Source organism: Nerophis lumbriciformis, linkage group LG02 (assembly GCF_033978685.3).
Source record: "Nerophis lumbriciformis linkage group LG02, RoL_Nlum_v2.1, whole genome shotgun sequence".
Taxonomy (NCBI): Eukaryota; Metazoa; Chordata; class Actinopteri; order Syngnathiformes; family Syngnathidae; genus Nerophis; species Nerophis lumbriciformis.
In genome coordinates this window covers 74,982,463-75,000,037 of record NC_084549.2, presented here as the reverse complement: position 1 = coordinate 75,000,037, position 17,575 = coordinate 74,982,463, and the positions used below count along the sequence as shown (strand labels likewise).

Sequence of the window (17,575 nt, the reverse complement as noted above, 5' to 3'; positions counted from 1 at the left end):
AGTGATGATAACGTCCACGTTTTCAAATGGAGGAGAAAAAAAGTTCCTCCTTTCTGTCTAATACCACATGAAAGTGGTTGGTTTTTGGCTTTTTATTTGTCCAGCTTCAATATTCGTTTTTATACACTTTACAAGAAATACATTGGCGGCAAACTCCGTAGCTTGCTAGCTTGCTAGCTTGTTTGCGCTGGCTTTCGGAGACTCTTATTTTGAAAGCGCAGGCGCGATGGAGCGGCACTTTTATTGTGAAGACAGGAACTGTGCAGTCAGTCTTTAGGCTTTTGACGGGATGTACGGTTGAAATAAAAAAGGGTCTTTTTTCCTTCACAGTTTTGATTGATTGATTGGAACTTTTTTTAGTAGATTGCACAGTACAGTACATATTCCGTACAATTGACCACTAAATGGTAACACCCCAATAAGTTTTTCAACTTGCTTAAGTCAGGTCATGTGACCACCTGGCTCTGTTTGATTGGTCCAACGTCACCAGTGACTGCATCTGATTGGTGGAACGGAGTGAACGTCACCAGTGACTGTATTTGTTGAAACGCAGGCACTATGAAGGTCTGTCTGACAGACCAAAACAAACAAAGCGTGCATTAACAGATCGATAAAAATTAGTAGCGAGTAGCGAGCTGAATGTAGATAAAAGTAGCGGAGTAAAAGTAGCGTTTCTTCTCTATAAATACACTCAAGTAAAAGTAAAAGTATGTTGCATTAAAACTACTCTTAGAAGTACAATTTATCCCAAAAGTTACTCAAGTAGATGTAACGGAGTAAATGTAGCGCGTTACTACCCACCTCTGTATATATATATATATATTGTGGGTTTTTTAACGGGCATGACAGCGCGTCGTCACGTCATGACATTGCTGCTTTTAGGAGCAGAGGAGCATGTTGGGCAGCACGCACACACAGAGTACTTACAAGCAGCCACAGTGTGTAGACAGAAAAAGGAGAATGGACGCATTTTGGTGTAAAAAGTCAAGATAAAGGTGAAGTTATAACACTGAAACACCCTCAGGAAGAGCTGCTTTAAGACATGCAGCTAACATCCATCCACAGTGTTTTAGCTACTTCTAAATCACTAATCCTGGCCTCCATGGCGACAAATAAAGTACGTTTTTCACAATTACCATTGTCACTGGAGGACGAGGAATAGCTAAACATGCTTCACTACACACCGTAGGAGGATACAATAGCTCACCACCGTCACAATGTAAACAAATGCCATGGGTGGATCTACACCTGACATCCACTGTAATGATACCAAGTACAAGAGCGTATCTAGTCGACACTACTAGGATTACATCAATATTTTTTTCCCATCACAAAATCTTTTTTCCAACCATCCATCCATTCGTTTAAAAAAAAATGTATATTATGTTTATAAAGTCAGTAAATATGTCCCTGGAATATGACCAATGTATGATCCTGTAACTACTTGGTATCAGATCCATACCTAAATGTGTGGTATCATCCAAAACTAATGTCAAGTATCAAAGAAGAGAAGAATAAGTGATTATTACATTTTAACAGAAGTTTGGATAGAACATGTTAAAACAGAAAAAAAGTGTGACACCTACCCTTTACATCAGTATTTCTTAACCATATTATTATTGGTTTATTAGGTATTATATTTTATTGTACGATCCTGTAACTACTTGGTATCGGATCCATACTTAAATGTGTGGTATCATCCAAAACTTATGTCAAGTATCAAAGAAGAGAAGAATAAGTGATTATTACATTTGAACAGAAGTGTAGATAGAACATGTTCAAACAGAAAATAAGCAGATATTAACAGTAAATGAACAAGCAGATTAAAAATAAATTTTTACAGTTTGTCTCTCATAATGTGTAGAAAATAATAGGTGTATAAATGACACAATATGTTACTGCATACGTCAGCAGACTAATTAGGAGTCTTTGTTTGTGTACCCCGCCTTCCGCCCGATTGTAGTTGAGATAGGCTCCAGCGACCCCAAAAGGGAATAAGCGGTAGAGAATGGATGAATGGATGGATGTTTACTTACTACTAAAAGACAAGTTGTCTAGTATGTTCACTATTTTATTTAAGGACTAAATTACAATAATAAACATATGTTCTAATTTACCCTCAGATTTTTTGTTAAAATAAAGACAATAATTAAATTGTTTATGGTCCTCTTCATTAAGAAAAGTATCAAAATACATTTGGTACAGGTACCAAAATATTGGTATGGGGACAACCCTAGTGTTCTGGCTAGTGTTTTGACTCAACAGTCATGCTAACAAAGAGCAAAATGTGCACATTGTTTTCTAGTCTCAACACTACTACGTAAAGCTGTAACAAATATATCAGCTATGTCAGAATCCGATAAAAAGTATTTAATTACCACAGCACTGCAGACCACTGTCATGATAATAAGTATAGAGTTGAGTCTAAACTTTGATTTGCATTGGTTCATATTTCACAACAGCAAATAATAGAAGCAATGTGCTCCAGACTGTCGCCATCATGAAACATTTCCCCCACCACCATATTTAGGAATGGAAGAACATCCAAACCGTATGTGTTGCTCAGACCATGTCTGGTTTTTGTGTTACTAATCAGTGTTGCAGGTGTATATGTAGATGTGATCATACTAATCAGTGTTGCAGGTGTATATGTAGATGTGATCATACTAATCAGTGTTGCAGGTGTATATGTAGATGTGATCATACTAATCAGTGTTGCAGGTGTATATGTAGATGTGATCATACTAATCAGTGTTGTAGATGTGATCATACTAATCAGTGCATTGTGAGGCCAAGTACGGCCTTACTGCGTCCTTATTAATGGAAAGTTGGGCAGAATTGGCCACTAAAACGCAATCTTCTGCTTTATTTGTGTTGTATCTGTCAAAAATGTTTCTTGTCATTTCTATGCAGACGATATTCGACTGTATTGCTCTTTTAATGACTCACAGTTTCCCTTTGTATCTGAGTTCTTGGAATGCGTATCCTGTTTCAAAAACTGGTTGTCCTCTAATTTCCTCAATTCTAACAAAAGATAAAAAGATGCCCCTGATGAAGAACTCTGGGTGCATCTGTTCAAAGCAGCCTCAGAAACCTTGGGCTTGTGTTGGATCAGTCCAAGTCTTTGGAGGGTCTCTGTCGTCAACTGACCAAAAACTGCTTTTATCACCTCAGAAATATTTCTAAAGTGAGAAATTTGCTGTCAAAATTGGATCTGGAAATAATCATTCACATTAATTTCATCTGGTATTGACTATTGCAATTCTCTTCTCAACAAGTCAAGGCTGAAGAGACTTCAGACGGTACAAAATGCAGCTGCCAGACTTTGGACCGGTGGCCCATTTGATCCGGTGGCCCATTTGATCCGGTCCTCATTGGCTTCCAGTCAAACTCCGCATTGAGTTGAAGATTTTAGTCCTGACTTTTCGTGCGTTGCATGGTGGGCCCCTCAGTACATCACTGACTTGTTCAGGGCGCAGCCTCTGGTCTTCAGGGCAGGGTCTTCTAAAGATCCCAAAAACTCATTTTAAAACCCTGGCGTTCCAGACTATAGCTCCCAGACTGTGGAACAACTTGCACCAGTCCCTCCGTGATCTTGACTGTATTGACTCTTTTAAGAACATTTTAAAGAAGCTTTTAATTAATGCACCTTTTAGCTATTATTTTAATCCACTTTTTATCTTTTTTATGATGTTTTCATTGAATTGTTGTTTTACTTCACCTATGTTGTGTACAGCGCTTTGTGATTTTATCTGTGAAAAGCGCTTTATAAATAACATTTACTAACTTACTTACTTACTAAACGTGAAATATCACAGAAATTAACATAAATCTGACTGAAATGCTGTCTTCGTCCCCAAAACACTTAACCGCCCCCTCGCCAATTAAACCATGGCAAGATAAATGTCGCCACACCTTCAAAATAACTTTTTTATTTTTTTTATTTACATAAAACATTGTTTTTTTTTTACGTGAAAACACATTTAAATAATATATTGTATGAACTGATGTACTGTATATTGTCTATTATTTATGTACTTTTGGCCATAATAAGTTTGAAAAACATCTAAAATATTATGAAATGTTCCTCTATGATTTATTTGGAGAAAAACTAAAACAAACCTGCATCTAAATCGCCTAACAGAGTTGACACCCGGCAAAAGTAAGGAGAGAAAGATATTTTCAACTAAACTAATGCATTTCTTGTACAACCTTGTGTCAACTACCCTAATTCTTTTGACATTTCTACCGACGATAACGTCTTTACAACTGGGAATAAAACACTTTGAGATGTTCAATATTTATTTAAGTTAAAGTTTTGCTTACGACAACAAGAGTCCATTTTATTTTTTTGTTTATTTATTTAGTATAACAAAAGTTAATTTACCTTCCAATTACAATGCAGTGGTCAACAATTCTACAGTAATTAAAAATAAAAGTGTATATTTTGCATTATTATTATATATCATAAATACATTACATTATAAATACTGTATTTAAGAGCATGATGTAGACAACAGTTTTAAGCCAAATATATTTTAAAGTACATAATTGCATATTGTTCTAATGTGTAAAGACAAGAACATGTTGATTGACAGTCTAAAAGATTTATTTTCGCAGTTTAATGCATTTTTATGTATAAAATATAAACATTGCAAGTCGAATTGCAATTTTGGAGAGACAAATCCCTATCAGGGTTTTTTCTCAGAATGGTGCAGCCTTACCCACTATTGTCAAAAAATGAATTTGTGGGTGGAAATATTTGTAGTCAATATTTGTCAACAATGTTGACTAATTGTTGCACCCCTAATTGATATACTGCAGCTACGTCACAGGTATTTATCTTTGTTGCCATCAGTCTGTACGTTTACATGCACTTGAACAACCAAACCTATTCAGTTGGAACTAACTTTTATAAGACACATGTAAACAACTTCATCAGATCTTGTATGATTTTTTTTTAAAGTCACATGTAGACTGTTCGATTGGAAATCAGATCCCTATTGTAGGTTCACACGAAAGGAAAAAGTTCATGCTTTTAGGTCCTCACTGAGCTGAGGTTCCACATGCATTCAAAGTCACTGTTTGGCTTTGATGTTTTGTGAGATTCAGATTGTTACTTCAGCACCAAATTGAGCTCTCCTATTGGACCAGGTTAGAATACAGTATGTAGGTACAGCTACATGTACAGTAATGTCATCATGCAGGTGTGTGTCACGTTAAATGCTGCTCTCCCACTGCCAACATGCATAATAAGGACTTTTTTTTTTGGTCGTCTTTCCGCATTTGCCACGCTCGAGTGGGTGCTCGGCTTTCGCAGGGAGGAGGAGGTGGGGGAGGAGACTGAGTGGGCAGGCCGGAGGCTTGCCAAATCAGATGAGTGCGCCGTTGGGAGGGGAGAAGGGAACAAAAAAAAACGGTAAAGAGAGAGAGAGAGACGGTGAAAGACGGCCAGCAAAAAAGCAGAAAGAAAGAGCAAGTCAGGGAGGGTGGAGGAGATGGAATAGAACGTGACACAGGACGTGGAAGCTAAAAAAAGGAGAGAGCGGGTGGGTTGGGCTCATATAAAAGGTGGGTTTGGGTCACATGATCAAGCAGTAGGTATGAAAATATTGTGGACTACTGTGGCTAAAGGTAGACTTTAACATAGATTCTTTTCTCCCTGCGTCTTCTCCCAGGTTTCCTTGCTCCTCTTTGCCTCCGCCCCCTCTCCGTTTTTGGGCCCGCGCAGGCCAGGGAATGTCCCGGCGGCGCCATGCCTTACGTGGACCGACAGAACCGCATCTGTGGCTTCCTGGACATCGAGGAGAACGAGAGCAGTGGCAAGTTCCTGCGCCGCTACTTCATACTGGACACCCAGCAGGGGAGCCTGGTGTGGTTCATGGACAACCCGCAGGTAATGGCTGTTAGCCTAGCACGTAGCATGGCATCTTTGCGGGGCTTGTCTGTGCTCGTCTGTCTGTCGGCACGCACGCTGGCCTGCGAGACCACACTCTGATTCTGCTCACATTTGAAGGCATCAGCTAGGACCAGGATGTGCGTCTGTGTCGTGGTGTGCTCCCTCACATCAAGTATTCATGGACTGTGTAGTCTGAATAATTCAATCCCTGCCTTTCTTTTTATAGAAACAAAACGCTTGCATTTTAATGTTCAAATCAGAGTCCCACAACTTCTGTGCACCAATGCAACTTTTGACTTCCTACTAGGGTTGTATGATATACCGCTGCTACTACTACATTATCGCAGTACTAATGAGTCAACAATGTATATATTTTGGCTGTAGTCTGTTTAAAAAGTACCGGTTCCCGGGCATTTTGGTGTAAAAAGTCAAGATAAAGGTGAAGTCATAACACTGAAACACCCTCAGGAAGAGCTGCTTTAAGACATGCAGCTAACATGCATCCACAGTGTTTTAGCTACTTTTAAATCGCTAATCCTCGCCTCCATGGCGACAAATAAAGTAAGTTTCTTACAAGTAGTATTATCACTGGAGAATGAGGAATATCTAAACATGCTTCACTACACGCCGTAGGAGGATACAATAGCTCACCACCGTCACAATGTAAACAAATGCCATGGGTGGATCTACACCTGACATCCACTGTAATGATACCAAGTACAAGAGTGTATCTAGTCGATACTACTATGATTGCATCGATATTTTTTTCCTTTTTTTAAAATGTATATTTTGTTTATAAAGTCAGTAAATATGTCCCTGGACACATGAGGACTTTGAATATGACCAATGTATGATCCTGTAACTACTTGGTATCGGATCCATACCTAAATGTGTGGTATCATCCAACACTAATGTAAAGTATCAAAGAAGGGAATAATAAGTGATTATTACATTTTAACAGAAGTGTAGATAGAACATGTTAAAACAGAAAATAAGCAGATATTGACAGTAAATGAACAAGTGGATTAATAATCAATTTTTACAGTTTGTCCCTCATAATGTGTAGAAAATAATAAATGACACAATATGTTACTGCATACGTCAGCAGACTAATTAGGAGTCTTTGTTTGTTTACTTACTACTAAAAGACATGTTGTCTAGTATGTTCACTATTTTATTTAAGGACTAAATTGCAATAATAAACATGTTTAATGTACTCTAAGATTTTTTGTTCAAATAAAGACAAAAATTAAATTTTTTCGTGGCCCCCTTTTATTTAGAAAAGTACTGAAAGGTATCGAAATACATTTTGGTACCAGTTCCAAAATATTGGTATGGGGACAACCCTACTCCTACATTGTTTGTCAGTTATTACTGCAATCCTACTAAAAGTTTCTCCCTGCAGAATCTCCCGGTGGGTGCAGACTGTGTGGGCTCCTTGAAACTCACTTACATATCTAAGGTGAGTTGGCAATTCTTATCCTGAAAGTGACTTGAGATCAGATGTGACACACTGAAGCTTTCCTCTCCTGCAGGTCAGCGATGCAACCAAGCTGAGGCCTAAGGCAGAGTTCTGCTTTGGTAAGAAAAGCCCCAAACATCACACGGTCAAGGTCTATAATATGTGGCTGACAGGATTTGGGGCTAGCAGAGAAAATAACAAATAACATACTGTCAGTTTATTTTCCCTTTGTTCAATGTTAATTGGAAGATGGTAATAATCAGAGAAAGGCTGTTGTTTCTCATTTGTGAATACCAGCAATGTCATTATTTTGGTAGGGGTAGAGGTGGGGAAATCATCTATTGTCCAACACGTCGCCGTTACAACATGGCTATTCTTCAATCAATGGACAGATGTCCTAACATTGAATATTTACACATGTTAAAGTAATACACACACTTCTAAAATGTGCCATGAATGCTAATGTTCTCTAAACATGAGTGTAGGTTTGCTTTTAACTAACCATGGGAGAAGTAATATTTCCATGTTATGTGTTAGACACACATGTAAAAGAGAAGAGAGGACAATCTTTGCTTGCCGCGGCGCTAAGATGGCATTCATGTGTGGAACAAGTCCTTTGAACATTTCAACACAAGGCTAATAGGGAACAGTGTTCATTTTTACAGTCCTAGTCTTTTGATAAAAATGTATTTTAGTTTTAGTCAACTAAATTCCTTAACATTTTAGTCCACTAAAAGGACAGTACATTTTGTCGACCTAAATACAAAGTATAACTCCTCTTTAAATTTGTCTTGAAACCACTTGTATAAGGTTATGGCAGAGCATCTCAAAAACTACATTCACAACAAAACCTGCACTCCATGAATATATCAATAATTACATTTCACACTAACCTTACTGTGTGGTAATTAGCTAAAACTAAGCATTTAAAAAAAAAAAAAAAAAAAGTTGATTATTATATGACTGAAATGGTCATAAGAAGAAACAATATATACAGGTAAAAGCCAGTAAATTAGAATATTTTGAAAAACTTGATTTATTTCAGTAATTGCATTCAAAAGGTGTAACTTGTACATTATATTTATTCATTGCACACAGACTGATGCATTCAAATGTTTATTTCATTTAATTTTGATGATTTGAAGTGGCAACAAATGAAAACCCAAAATTCCGTGTGTCACAAAATTAGAATATTACTTAAGGCTAATACAAAAAAGGGATTTTTAGAAATGTTGGCCAACTGAAAAGTATGAAAATGAAAAATATGAGCATGTACAATACTCAATACTTGGTTGGAGCTCCTTTTGCCTCAATTACTGCGTTAATGCGGCGTGGCATGGAGTCGATGAGTTTCTGGCACTGCTCAGGTGTTATGAGAGCCCAGGTTGCTCTGATAGTGGCCTTCAACTCTTCTGCATTTTTGGGTCTGGCATTCTGCATCTTCCTTTTCACAATACCCCACAGATTTTCTATGGGGCTAAGGTCAGGGGAGTTGGCGGGCCAATTTAGAACAGAAATACCATGGTCCGTAAACCAGGCACGGGTAGATTTTGCGCTGTGTGCAGGCGCCAAGTCCTGTTGGAACTTGAAATCTCCATCTCCATAGAGCAGGTCAGCAGCAGGAAGCATGAAGTGCTCTAAAACTTGCTGGTAGACGGCTGCGTTGACCCTGGATCTCAGGAAACCGAGTGGACCGACACCAGCAGATGACATGGCACCCCAAACCATCATCCAACCATGCAAATTTTGCATTTCCTTTGGAAATCGAGGTCCCAGAGTCTGGAGGAAGACAGGAGAGGCACAGGATCCACGTTGCCTGAAGTCTAGTGTAAAGTTTCCACCATCAGTGATGGTTTGGGGTGCCATGTCATCTGCTGGTGTCGGTCCACTCTGTTTCCTGAGATCCAGGGTCAACGCAGCCGTCTACCAGCAAGTTTTAGAGCACTTCATGCTTCCTGCTGCTGACCTGCTCTATGGAGATGGAGATTTCAAGTTCCAACAGGACTTGGCGCCTGCACACAGCGCAAAATCTACCCGTGCCTGGTTTACGGACCATGGTATTTCTGTTCTAAATTGGCCCGCCAACTCCCCTGACCTTAGCCCCATAGAAAATCTGTGGGGTATTGTGAAAAGGAAGATGCAGAATGCCAGACCCAAAAACGCAGAAGAGTTGAAGGCCACTATCAGAGCAACCTGGGCTCTCATAACACCTGAGCAGTGCCAGAAACTCATCGACTCCATGCCACGCCGCATTAACGCAGTAATTGAGGCAAAAGGAGCTCCAACCAAGTATTGAGTACCGTATTGTACATGCTCATATTTTTCATTTTCATACTTTTCAGTTGGCCAACATTTCTAAAAATCCCTTTTTTGTATTAGCCTTAAGTAATATTCTAATTTTGTGACACACGGAATTTTGGATTTTCATTTGTTGCCACTTCAAATCATCAAAATTAAATGAAATAAACATTTGAATGCATCAGTCTGTGTGCAATGAATAAATATAATGTACAAGTTACACCTTTTGAATGCAATTACTGAAATAAATCAAGTTTTTCAAAATATTCTAATTTACTGGCTTTTACCTGTATATATACTCCACTGTCTCATGTAAATACAACAACCAGTGTTATAAATGTATAACATGTGTATATAGCTCAAATACCTGTTTTTATTTGGTAGCCTGAAAAATGACAAATCTGGTCTTTTGGGTTGTCAAGTTGTGCAATGAAGTGAACAGTGTGCCCAGGACATGGATTAAACACACGCTGGCCTATAGTGTACAACACAATTAGTGGTCTTGCTCCTTCTCTACCGTCTTTAATAGTATCAGTAATTCAGTACATTATCAGCTATTTGGCCATGTCCCCTGCACTTGTTCAAACTGCAATTTCTACCAACAACAATGTTATGCTATACAGTATTACATGGCCACGGGTCAAACTAGGCCCATCTCAACTTTATGTTGGCCACAAACTCATCCATGTGCCGGTTCTTGCTAATGTGTGATTGGCTGTCCCCAATGTCACTCCATCTGCTTGTGGCCAGGAGTGTTAACCTGTTTGTTGTTAGTAGATCATCACAGTAGCCCTCTTTAACCACATGGTCATTTATGAAAACAGTATTGCACCACAGAGACTTGTAACACTGATATCACTGATAAATGAATGGCAAACAAGACGTGACTCTCATTTTCAAGTGCATACAGAGCTAGATGCAGCTGTCTGATGTCAAACGCTGACCACTTGTACTGTAGTTAAATACAGCTACTGCCATCTTGTGGAGTTCATTAAAAACTCCATCAAGAGGATGCTTACAACCACATTAGTCAAAGCTTTTTTTTAAACCCTGGATGCTATTTGCCTTTGTAGATCCACTCCCTGCAACAGTAGGAGACTCTGAGTAATTAAATAGGTGTTAATTGGGCCATGGACATTCCTTGACATTTTCCTCGTCAACAAAGGCATTGTTTCATTGCCTGTCCTCCACTCCTCTTCTTTTTAGCGCACTAAACGCTGTTCATGTCAGCGCACACACTGGACAGCAGTTGCCATGACTATATACATGCAGCTTAGAATTGTTCATTGCCTTCATCTGCACACTGAGGTCAGTAAGACATTGTAATTAGGTCCTAAAAGACAGGCACAATCATGTCACCCTGTTCATTTGAGTAAAGGTCCTATTATTCCCTGTTATTGTTTATCCTCGCTTCAATTGCAGGAAGTGCTTGTCTGTGACAAGAAGTTGACTTACGGGAATGTGTGTGTGTGTGTGTGTGTGTAAGCCGGTGACCTTGTGGACGTTCTGACAGGATGTCGCCACTCAAATGGGAACCTGATTCACAGATGTCAGGAGGTTATTTTTAAAGCATTTTGTAGGCCACATGTTTTTACATAGATCAATGAGTGCGGCTGCAGAGGCCTCGTTTACCAACAAGCGCTGCCACAGAGTACAGTCGACGCTCACACTGGCAGGTGGTTTTGCACTAAAGTATCTGACACACCACCATCCGTGTGAGAGCTTTCCCATGCACAGGTTTCACTCTGACCGCGTGAGTCACACGGGATACTCCCACGCTCAGACCGCTACACTCTCACAGCATTATTTACAGTGGAAGAGGTCTTGCTCGTGCACCATTACCTGACCAGATGTTCTCACACCGCTTTAATGTCATTCATCTTTCAAAACAGCGGCCCCAAAAGGACTAGTTCATTTCAAATGACAAGCTGCTCTGTTAAAAAGGAGCGTGATTTTTTCACCCGAGGTGGAAGACTATCAGGCTGAGAAACGGGTAGGCGGTTGCAGAGTGAGGCGACTGAGGAGCGCAGCGTCATGTAGACTAAACTCAACTCCGCTCCTCTCGTAGTGGGTCAGAGATTGTCACATCCTGTGTTGTAGCACAGAGAAACCTCTCAGGCTCTTGAAATCGACACTTTGTGCAAATGAAAAGTGGCGCAAAACACCAGAGTTGGCGCTAGAGCCTATGCCAGGACTACTCAAGTCCGGCCCAGATATGACACCAGACCCCACCGCCGAGTTCAGTTCAAAACTTGGATTTTCAAATATTTGCAGCAAGTTCCTCAAAACACTAAAGTGCCCATGTTGTAGGACTGGACCATTATGACCAAAATAATAATCATTTTTAGTTAAAAAAAAATTATTTCCCAAGAAAAATAATCCCATTGAGATGAAAAACCTCTTTTTCAAGGGAGTCCTGGCCAAGAGGCAGTAAAGTTACACATAAAATGAAAATGACAGAGTTACAGATAACTGAGGCTCCTTCAAATGCTCTGTTTAGATTTAAAAGCATTTAAGGATAAAAATTCAGTCAGCTTTTAAAAAATGGATATTGTAATCACGATTAATTACACGATTATTCATTAATTGGAAGACTTGAGTATTTTTTGTATCACTAAAACTCAACTTTAATTATACCATATTTTTCGGAGTATAAGTCGCTCCGCAGTATAACTCGCACCGGCCGAAAATGCATAATAAAGAAGGAAAAAACACATATAAGTCGCACTGGAGTATAAGTCGCATTTTTGGGGGAAATGTATTTGATAAAAGCCAACAGCAAGAATAGACATTTGAATGGCAATTTAAAATAAATAAAGAATAGTGAACAACAGGCTGAATAAGTGTACGTTATATCAGTGGTCCCCAACCACCGGGCCGCGGCCCGGTACCGGTCCGTGGATCGATTGGTACCGGGCCGCGCAAGAAATTAAAAAAAAAAAAATATTTTTTTTTCTTAAATCAATATAAAAAACACAAGATACACTTACAATTAGTGCATCAACCAAAAAAACCTCCCTCCCCCATTTACACTCATTCACACTCATTCGCACAAATTTGGGACACATTTTCAGGCGTTGAGCGGTCCGCAGTTACAAAAAGGTTGGGGACCACTGCGTTATATGAGGCATAAATAACCAACTGGTATGTTAACCTAACATATTATGGTCATTCAAAGTCATTCAAATAACTATAACATATAGAACATGCTATACAATCTGTCACTCCTAATCGCTAAATCCCATGAAATCTTATACGTCTAGTCTCTTACGTGAATGAGATCAATAATATTATTTGATATTTTACGCTAATGTGTTCATCATTTCACACATAAGTCGCTCCTGAGTGTAAGTCGCCAAACTATGATGAAAACTGCAACTTATAGTCCGAAATATACGGTAGTTAAAAAACCTGGATATAAATTAGTAACGGATAAACCACAACAAGTAAAATAACAATATTAGCAATACATTTAAATAACAATAGCAATATAAACAACTATAAAAATGTGTTTTTCCGTTTGGTTTGTAATTAATTTTTTGACCTTTTACACTTATTTGACCACCATAGAGTTTGTGCTTTTTGTGTATAATAAATGTTAATGAAATGCAAAAATCATCACATTTATTGGTGCAATACATCTTTGGACAATTTGGACTAGTATTTTAGCATAATCATTTTGTAAATGTATCAATAAGTGCTTTCAGTGAGGTACTTTTTTTAAACTTTTATTTTTTTTAGTGCGGTCAGACCGGATGCTATTATTGTGAAGGAGTTAAAGTACCAGTGATTGTCACACACACACTAGGTGTGGCGAAATTATTCTCTGCATTTGACCCATCACCCTTGATCACCCCCTGGGAGGTGAGGGGAGCAGTGGGCAGCAGCAGTGGCCGCGCCTGGGTTAGGGTAGGGTTAGGGTTAGGGTTAGTAGATATTTTGTCTGTCACCGTAGGCTGATATTAGCTTCCCTACTATGAATCACTGTCAAATGTACATCGTGTGGGGACATTTATTAACGCACTGCAGCCTCATAGATAGACAGACAGATACACACACACACACAGTCGCACACACACACATGCATGCATAGAAACACCATCCCAGGTGCAGCCCACACCTATCAGAGTTTATGGTTTGCGTAAAGGCTGACTTGTTATTTTCCTTTGTAATCTCTGCCTACTGAGCCTATGGTGCTGTTAAGTTATTGTGGCTCAATTTGCCTTAATTTTTTTATGTTAATGTATTATTATTTAATATATATTATTGTTTTAGTTGCTTAAGAGATATTCCTGGCTCTGAATTAGCTTATTGCTATTTTTATGTTTTTGTGCATTATTTGTTGCCGTCATCATTAAACGAACAGGTTACTCATCAGTTACTCAGTACGTGACATACTTTTTACTTTTACTCAAGTAAATATTTGGGTGACTACTCCTTACTTTTACTTGAGTAATAAATCTCTTAAGTACCAGTACTCTTACTTGAGTACAATGTGTGGATACTCTACCCACCTCTGGTCAGTGGTTAACTTGTTTGTACTCTTGAACTGTTCTCTTCGACATGCCAGGGAGAGATCATGTCTGTTTCTTTAAAGTCCTGCAGAACTGGGTGACATTCAGTGTATGATGTTGGGATTACCCTCACAGTATATGTTGTCTCCGTTAGTCATCAATGCCGGGATGAGGAAGTACTTCCTGCAGGCCAATGATCAGCAGGACCTGGTGGACTGGGTCAACGCTCTCAATAAAGCCACCAAGATCACGGTGAGATGATCTTCCAAGTCACCTTAAGAAGGAAATGTCCCATATTTCTTTGAGCAGACTGAGGTTCTACAACTAGAGCGGCTGACAATTGTTGTAATGAGTCCAAGGCTTTGTTCTCTTTAATGTTCCTTATAAGCACAAAGAAAAGGTGTCACTGTCTCCTCGTGCAGATGGTTCAACTTTAGAGAAAGGGGCTTTTCCCACCTCTCCCCCTGAACCGTCCCATGTTACACGGGTGTGTCTGCGTCTTCTCCTCAGGTTCCAAAAGTGTCCGACGGCCAGCAGAACTCCGAGAGCCACAAGTCTTTGCAGGACACGGTAGGACCCAAGAAGCAAGTGTCCTATAAGACGGAGATCATAGGAGGAGTTCCCATTGTGACCCAGACGCAGGTACACCACATGCTGGACATTGTTGACTGCACATGTGTGAACTCCACATGATCATCTTTTCACTATGATTCAGTTTCTCTTTATGACTCATGTTTTACAGCCAGAGAAGACATTAATATAATTGGAATGTTGGATCGTAAAGCACCACTTGTGCTTTTTTGTTAGTCTCAAAAAGTATAAGACCAGAAAAAAGGTGGTCAATCAATCAATCAAAGTTTATTTATGTAGCCCTTAATCAAAAATGTCTCAAAGGGCTGCACAAGCCACACTAACATCCTGGGCTCAGATCCCACATCAGGGTAAGAGAAAACTCCACCCAATGCGCACAAAGAGAAACCTTGGATGGGACCACATATGTGTTCCAGAGTACTGGAGCCCCAATAGAAAGCACTTCAAGCCTGCAGACTTTCTTTGGGCTCTGGGAGTCTCTAATAAGTCGGAGTTCTTAGAACGTAGATTTTCACTTTCTCCCACAAAGTCCTTTGGGGTCCAGGAAATCATTCCCAGAGTTTGTAAACTTTATCAAAAAATTAAAAAAATATGATTTTGAGAAAATGAAAACATCAATCTCATCATTCTAGTATCGACCATATAGTGATACTACCTTTAGTATCAACACCATCAATTTATGAATCGATCAGATCTTCCTCTTCCTGTGACGTCTGTTATATTATCCTCTCTCTGGACTTACTCATCTACTTGTACACTTCCTGGTAATAACTACCTACTTCCTGCTGCAACTTAGCTTAGCTACTAGCATGCCTGCTCCTGGCTTTCTCTCGGTCTTCTTCCAGTGATAATATTACTTAATATGGATACTTAAGTGGCTTTGTGGTTCGAGTGTCCGCCCTGAGATGGGTTGGTCATGAGTTCAAACCCCGGCCGACTCATACCAAAGACTATAAAAATGGGAGCCATTACCTCCCTGCTTGGCACTCAGCATCAAGGCTTAGAATTGGGCGTTAAATCACCAAAAATTATTTCCGGCCGCGGCCATCGCTGCTGCTCACTGCTCCCCTCGCCTCCCAGGGGGCGAACAAGGGGATGGGTCAAATGCAGAGGACACATTTCACCACACCTAGTGTGTGTGTGACAATCATTGGTACTTTAACTTTTAACTTTAAGATACTAAGAAATACAGTTTATATGCTGTTTCCAAGGTGATTATTATTTAGAAGAGCGGCTCCACACTGTGTATGGAGACACATATTTACAGTAGCTGCTAGCCGCTTGTCAGCCAGAGAGGATCGGCATTTGCAATCGACATTAAAAGGCATTAATGGACAGTCGTATACTTTTTCATGAAAATGAGCTGACACCTATTGCTGTCTGATCCATCTTGACCCATCACCACGTCTTTTGCACTTTATGCCCAGTAAACACTATTTTAAGACCACATCTTAGTACCTATTGGCCCTCGGCATGTTTCAAAAAATCTAATTCATTCTTTAAGACTTATGACACTAATGTACTTTATCATCAATAACACAACTATGTGAATGTTTTCTACAGACGTCTTATATGTTGACTTACACTGGATTGGTTTAAATCAGGGGCGTCCACACTTTTAGGATGGAGCAGGGCTTTTATTGTGAAGACAAGAACTGCAGTCGTTCTTTAGAGTTTTGACGGCAGGTACGGCGCGAGAGTCTGTTGAAATAAAAATTGTTTCTGGCCTTCCTGTCGGTCATTTTTTCTTAATAATGCTCTGTCAGCAGCCAGCGTCATCTCACAAGACCCTCTGGTGCCCTAAATGTCAATCAAGTGACCAAACTCACGTCTTGGTGAAGATTGATGATTTAGGTCTATTTTTTATTGCCTGGCTGGTGATGGACTGACACACCCGCCACCATCAACTGACACACCTTCCACAATCAACTGACACACCCTCCACCATCAACTGACACACCCTCCACCATCAACTGACACATACACCCTCCGCCATCAACTGACACACCCTCCGCCATGGACTGACACACCCTCCACCATCAACAGACACACCCTCCACCATCAACAGACACACCCTCCACCATCAGCAGACACACCCTCCGCCATCAACTGACACCCTCCGCCATGGACTGACACACCCTCCACCATCAGCAGACACACCCTCCGCCATGGACTGACACACCCTCCGCCATCAACTGACACACCCTCCACCATCAACTGACACACCCTCCACCATCGACAGACACACCCTCCACCATCAACTGACACACCCTCCACTATCAGCAGACACACCCTCCGCCATCAACTGACACACCCTCCACCATCAACTGACACACCCTCCGCCATGGACTGACACACCCTCCACCATAAGCAGACACACCCTCCGCCATGGACTGACACACCCTCCGCCATGGACTGACACACCCTCCGCCATCAACTGACACCCTCCACCATCAACTGACACACCCTCCGCCATGGACTGACACACCCTCCGCCATGGACTGACACCCTCCACCATCAACTGACACACCCTCCGCCATGGACTGACACACACTCCACCATGGACTGACACACCCTCCGCCATCAACTGACACCCTCCACCATCAACTGACACACCCTCCGCCATCAACTGACACACCCTCCGCCATGGACTGACACACACTCCACCATGGACTGACACACACTCCGCCATGGACTGACACACCCTCCGCCATGGACTGACACACCCACCGCCATCAACTGACACACCCTCCACCATCAACTGACACACCCTCCACCATCGACAGACACACCCTCCACCATCAACTGACA

General features: G+C 40.5%; 1 protein-coding gene across 12 annotated transcripts in view; it reads left to right on the top strand.

Annotated features, from left to right (window-relative positions):
• Positions 1-17,575, top strand: part of LOC133611626 (pleckstrin homology domain-containing family A member 1-like) — a 50,866-nt gene that overhangs the window by 7,230 nt on the left and 26,061 nt on the right. For 10 of the 12 annotated variants that reach the window (XR_009816009.1, XR_009816010.1, XM_061968584.1 and 7 more), the window contains exons 2-6: positions 5,679-5,896; positions 7,305-7,361; positions 7,435-7,480; positions 14,328-14,425; positions 14,684-14,815. Coding sequence is in view for 10 of the 12 variants with exons in the window: in XM_061968584.1 (XP_061824568.1) it covers positions 5,756-5,896; positions 7,305-7,361; positions 7,435-7,480; positions 14,328-14,425; positions 14,684-14,815 (474 nt within the window). In the remaining 2 variants the exon portion in view is untranslated. Of the gene's footprint in view, positions 1-5,430; positions 5,572-5,678; positions 5,897-7,304; positions 7,362-7,434; positions 7,481-14,327; positions 14,426-14,683; positions 14,816-17,575 lie in introns of those variants that run through there. The other 2 variants (XM_061968594.1, XM_061968669.1) reach the window with 2 other exon arrangements.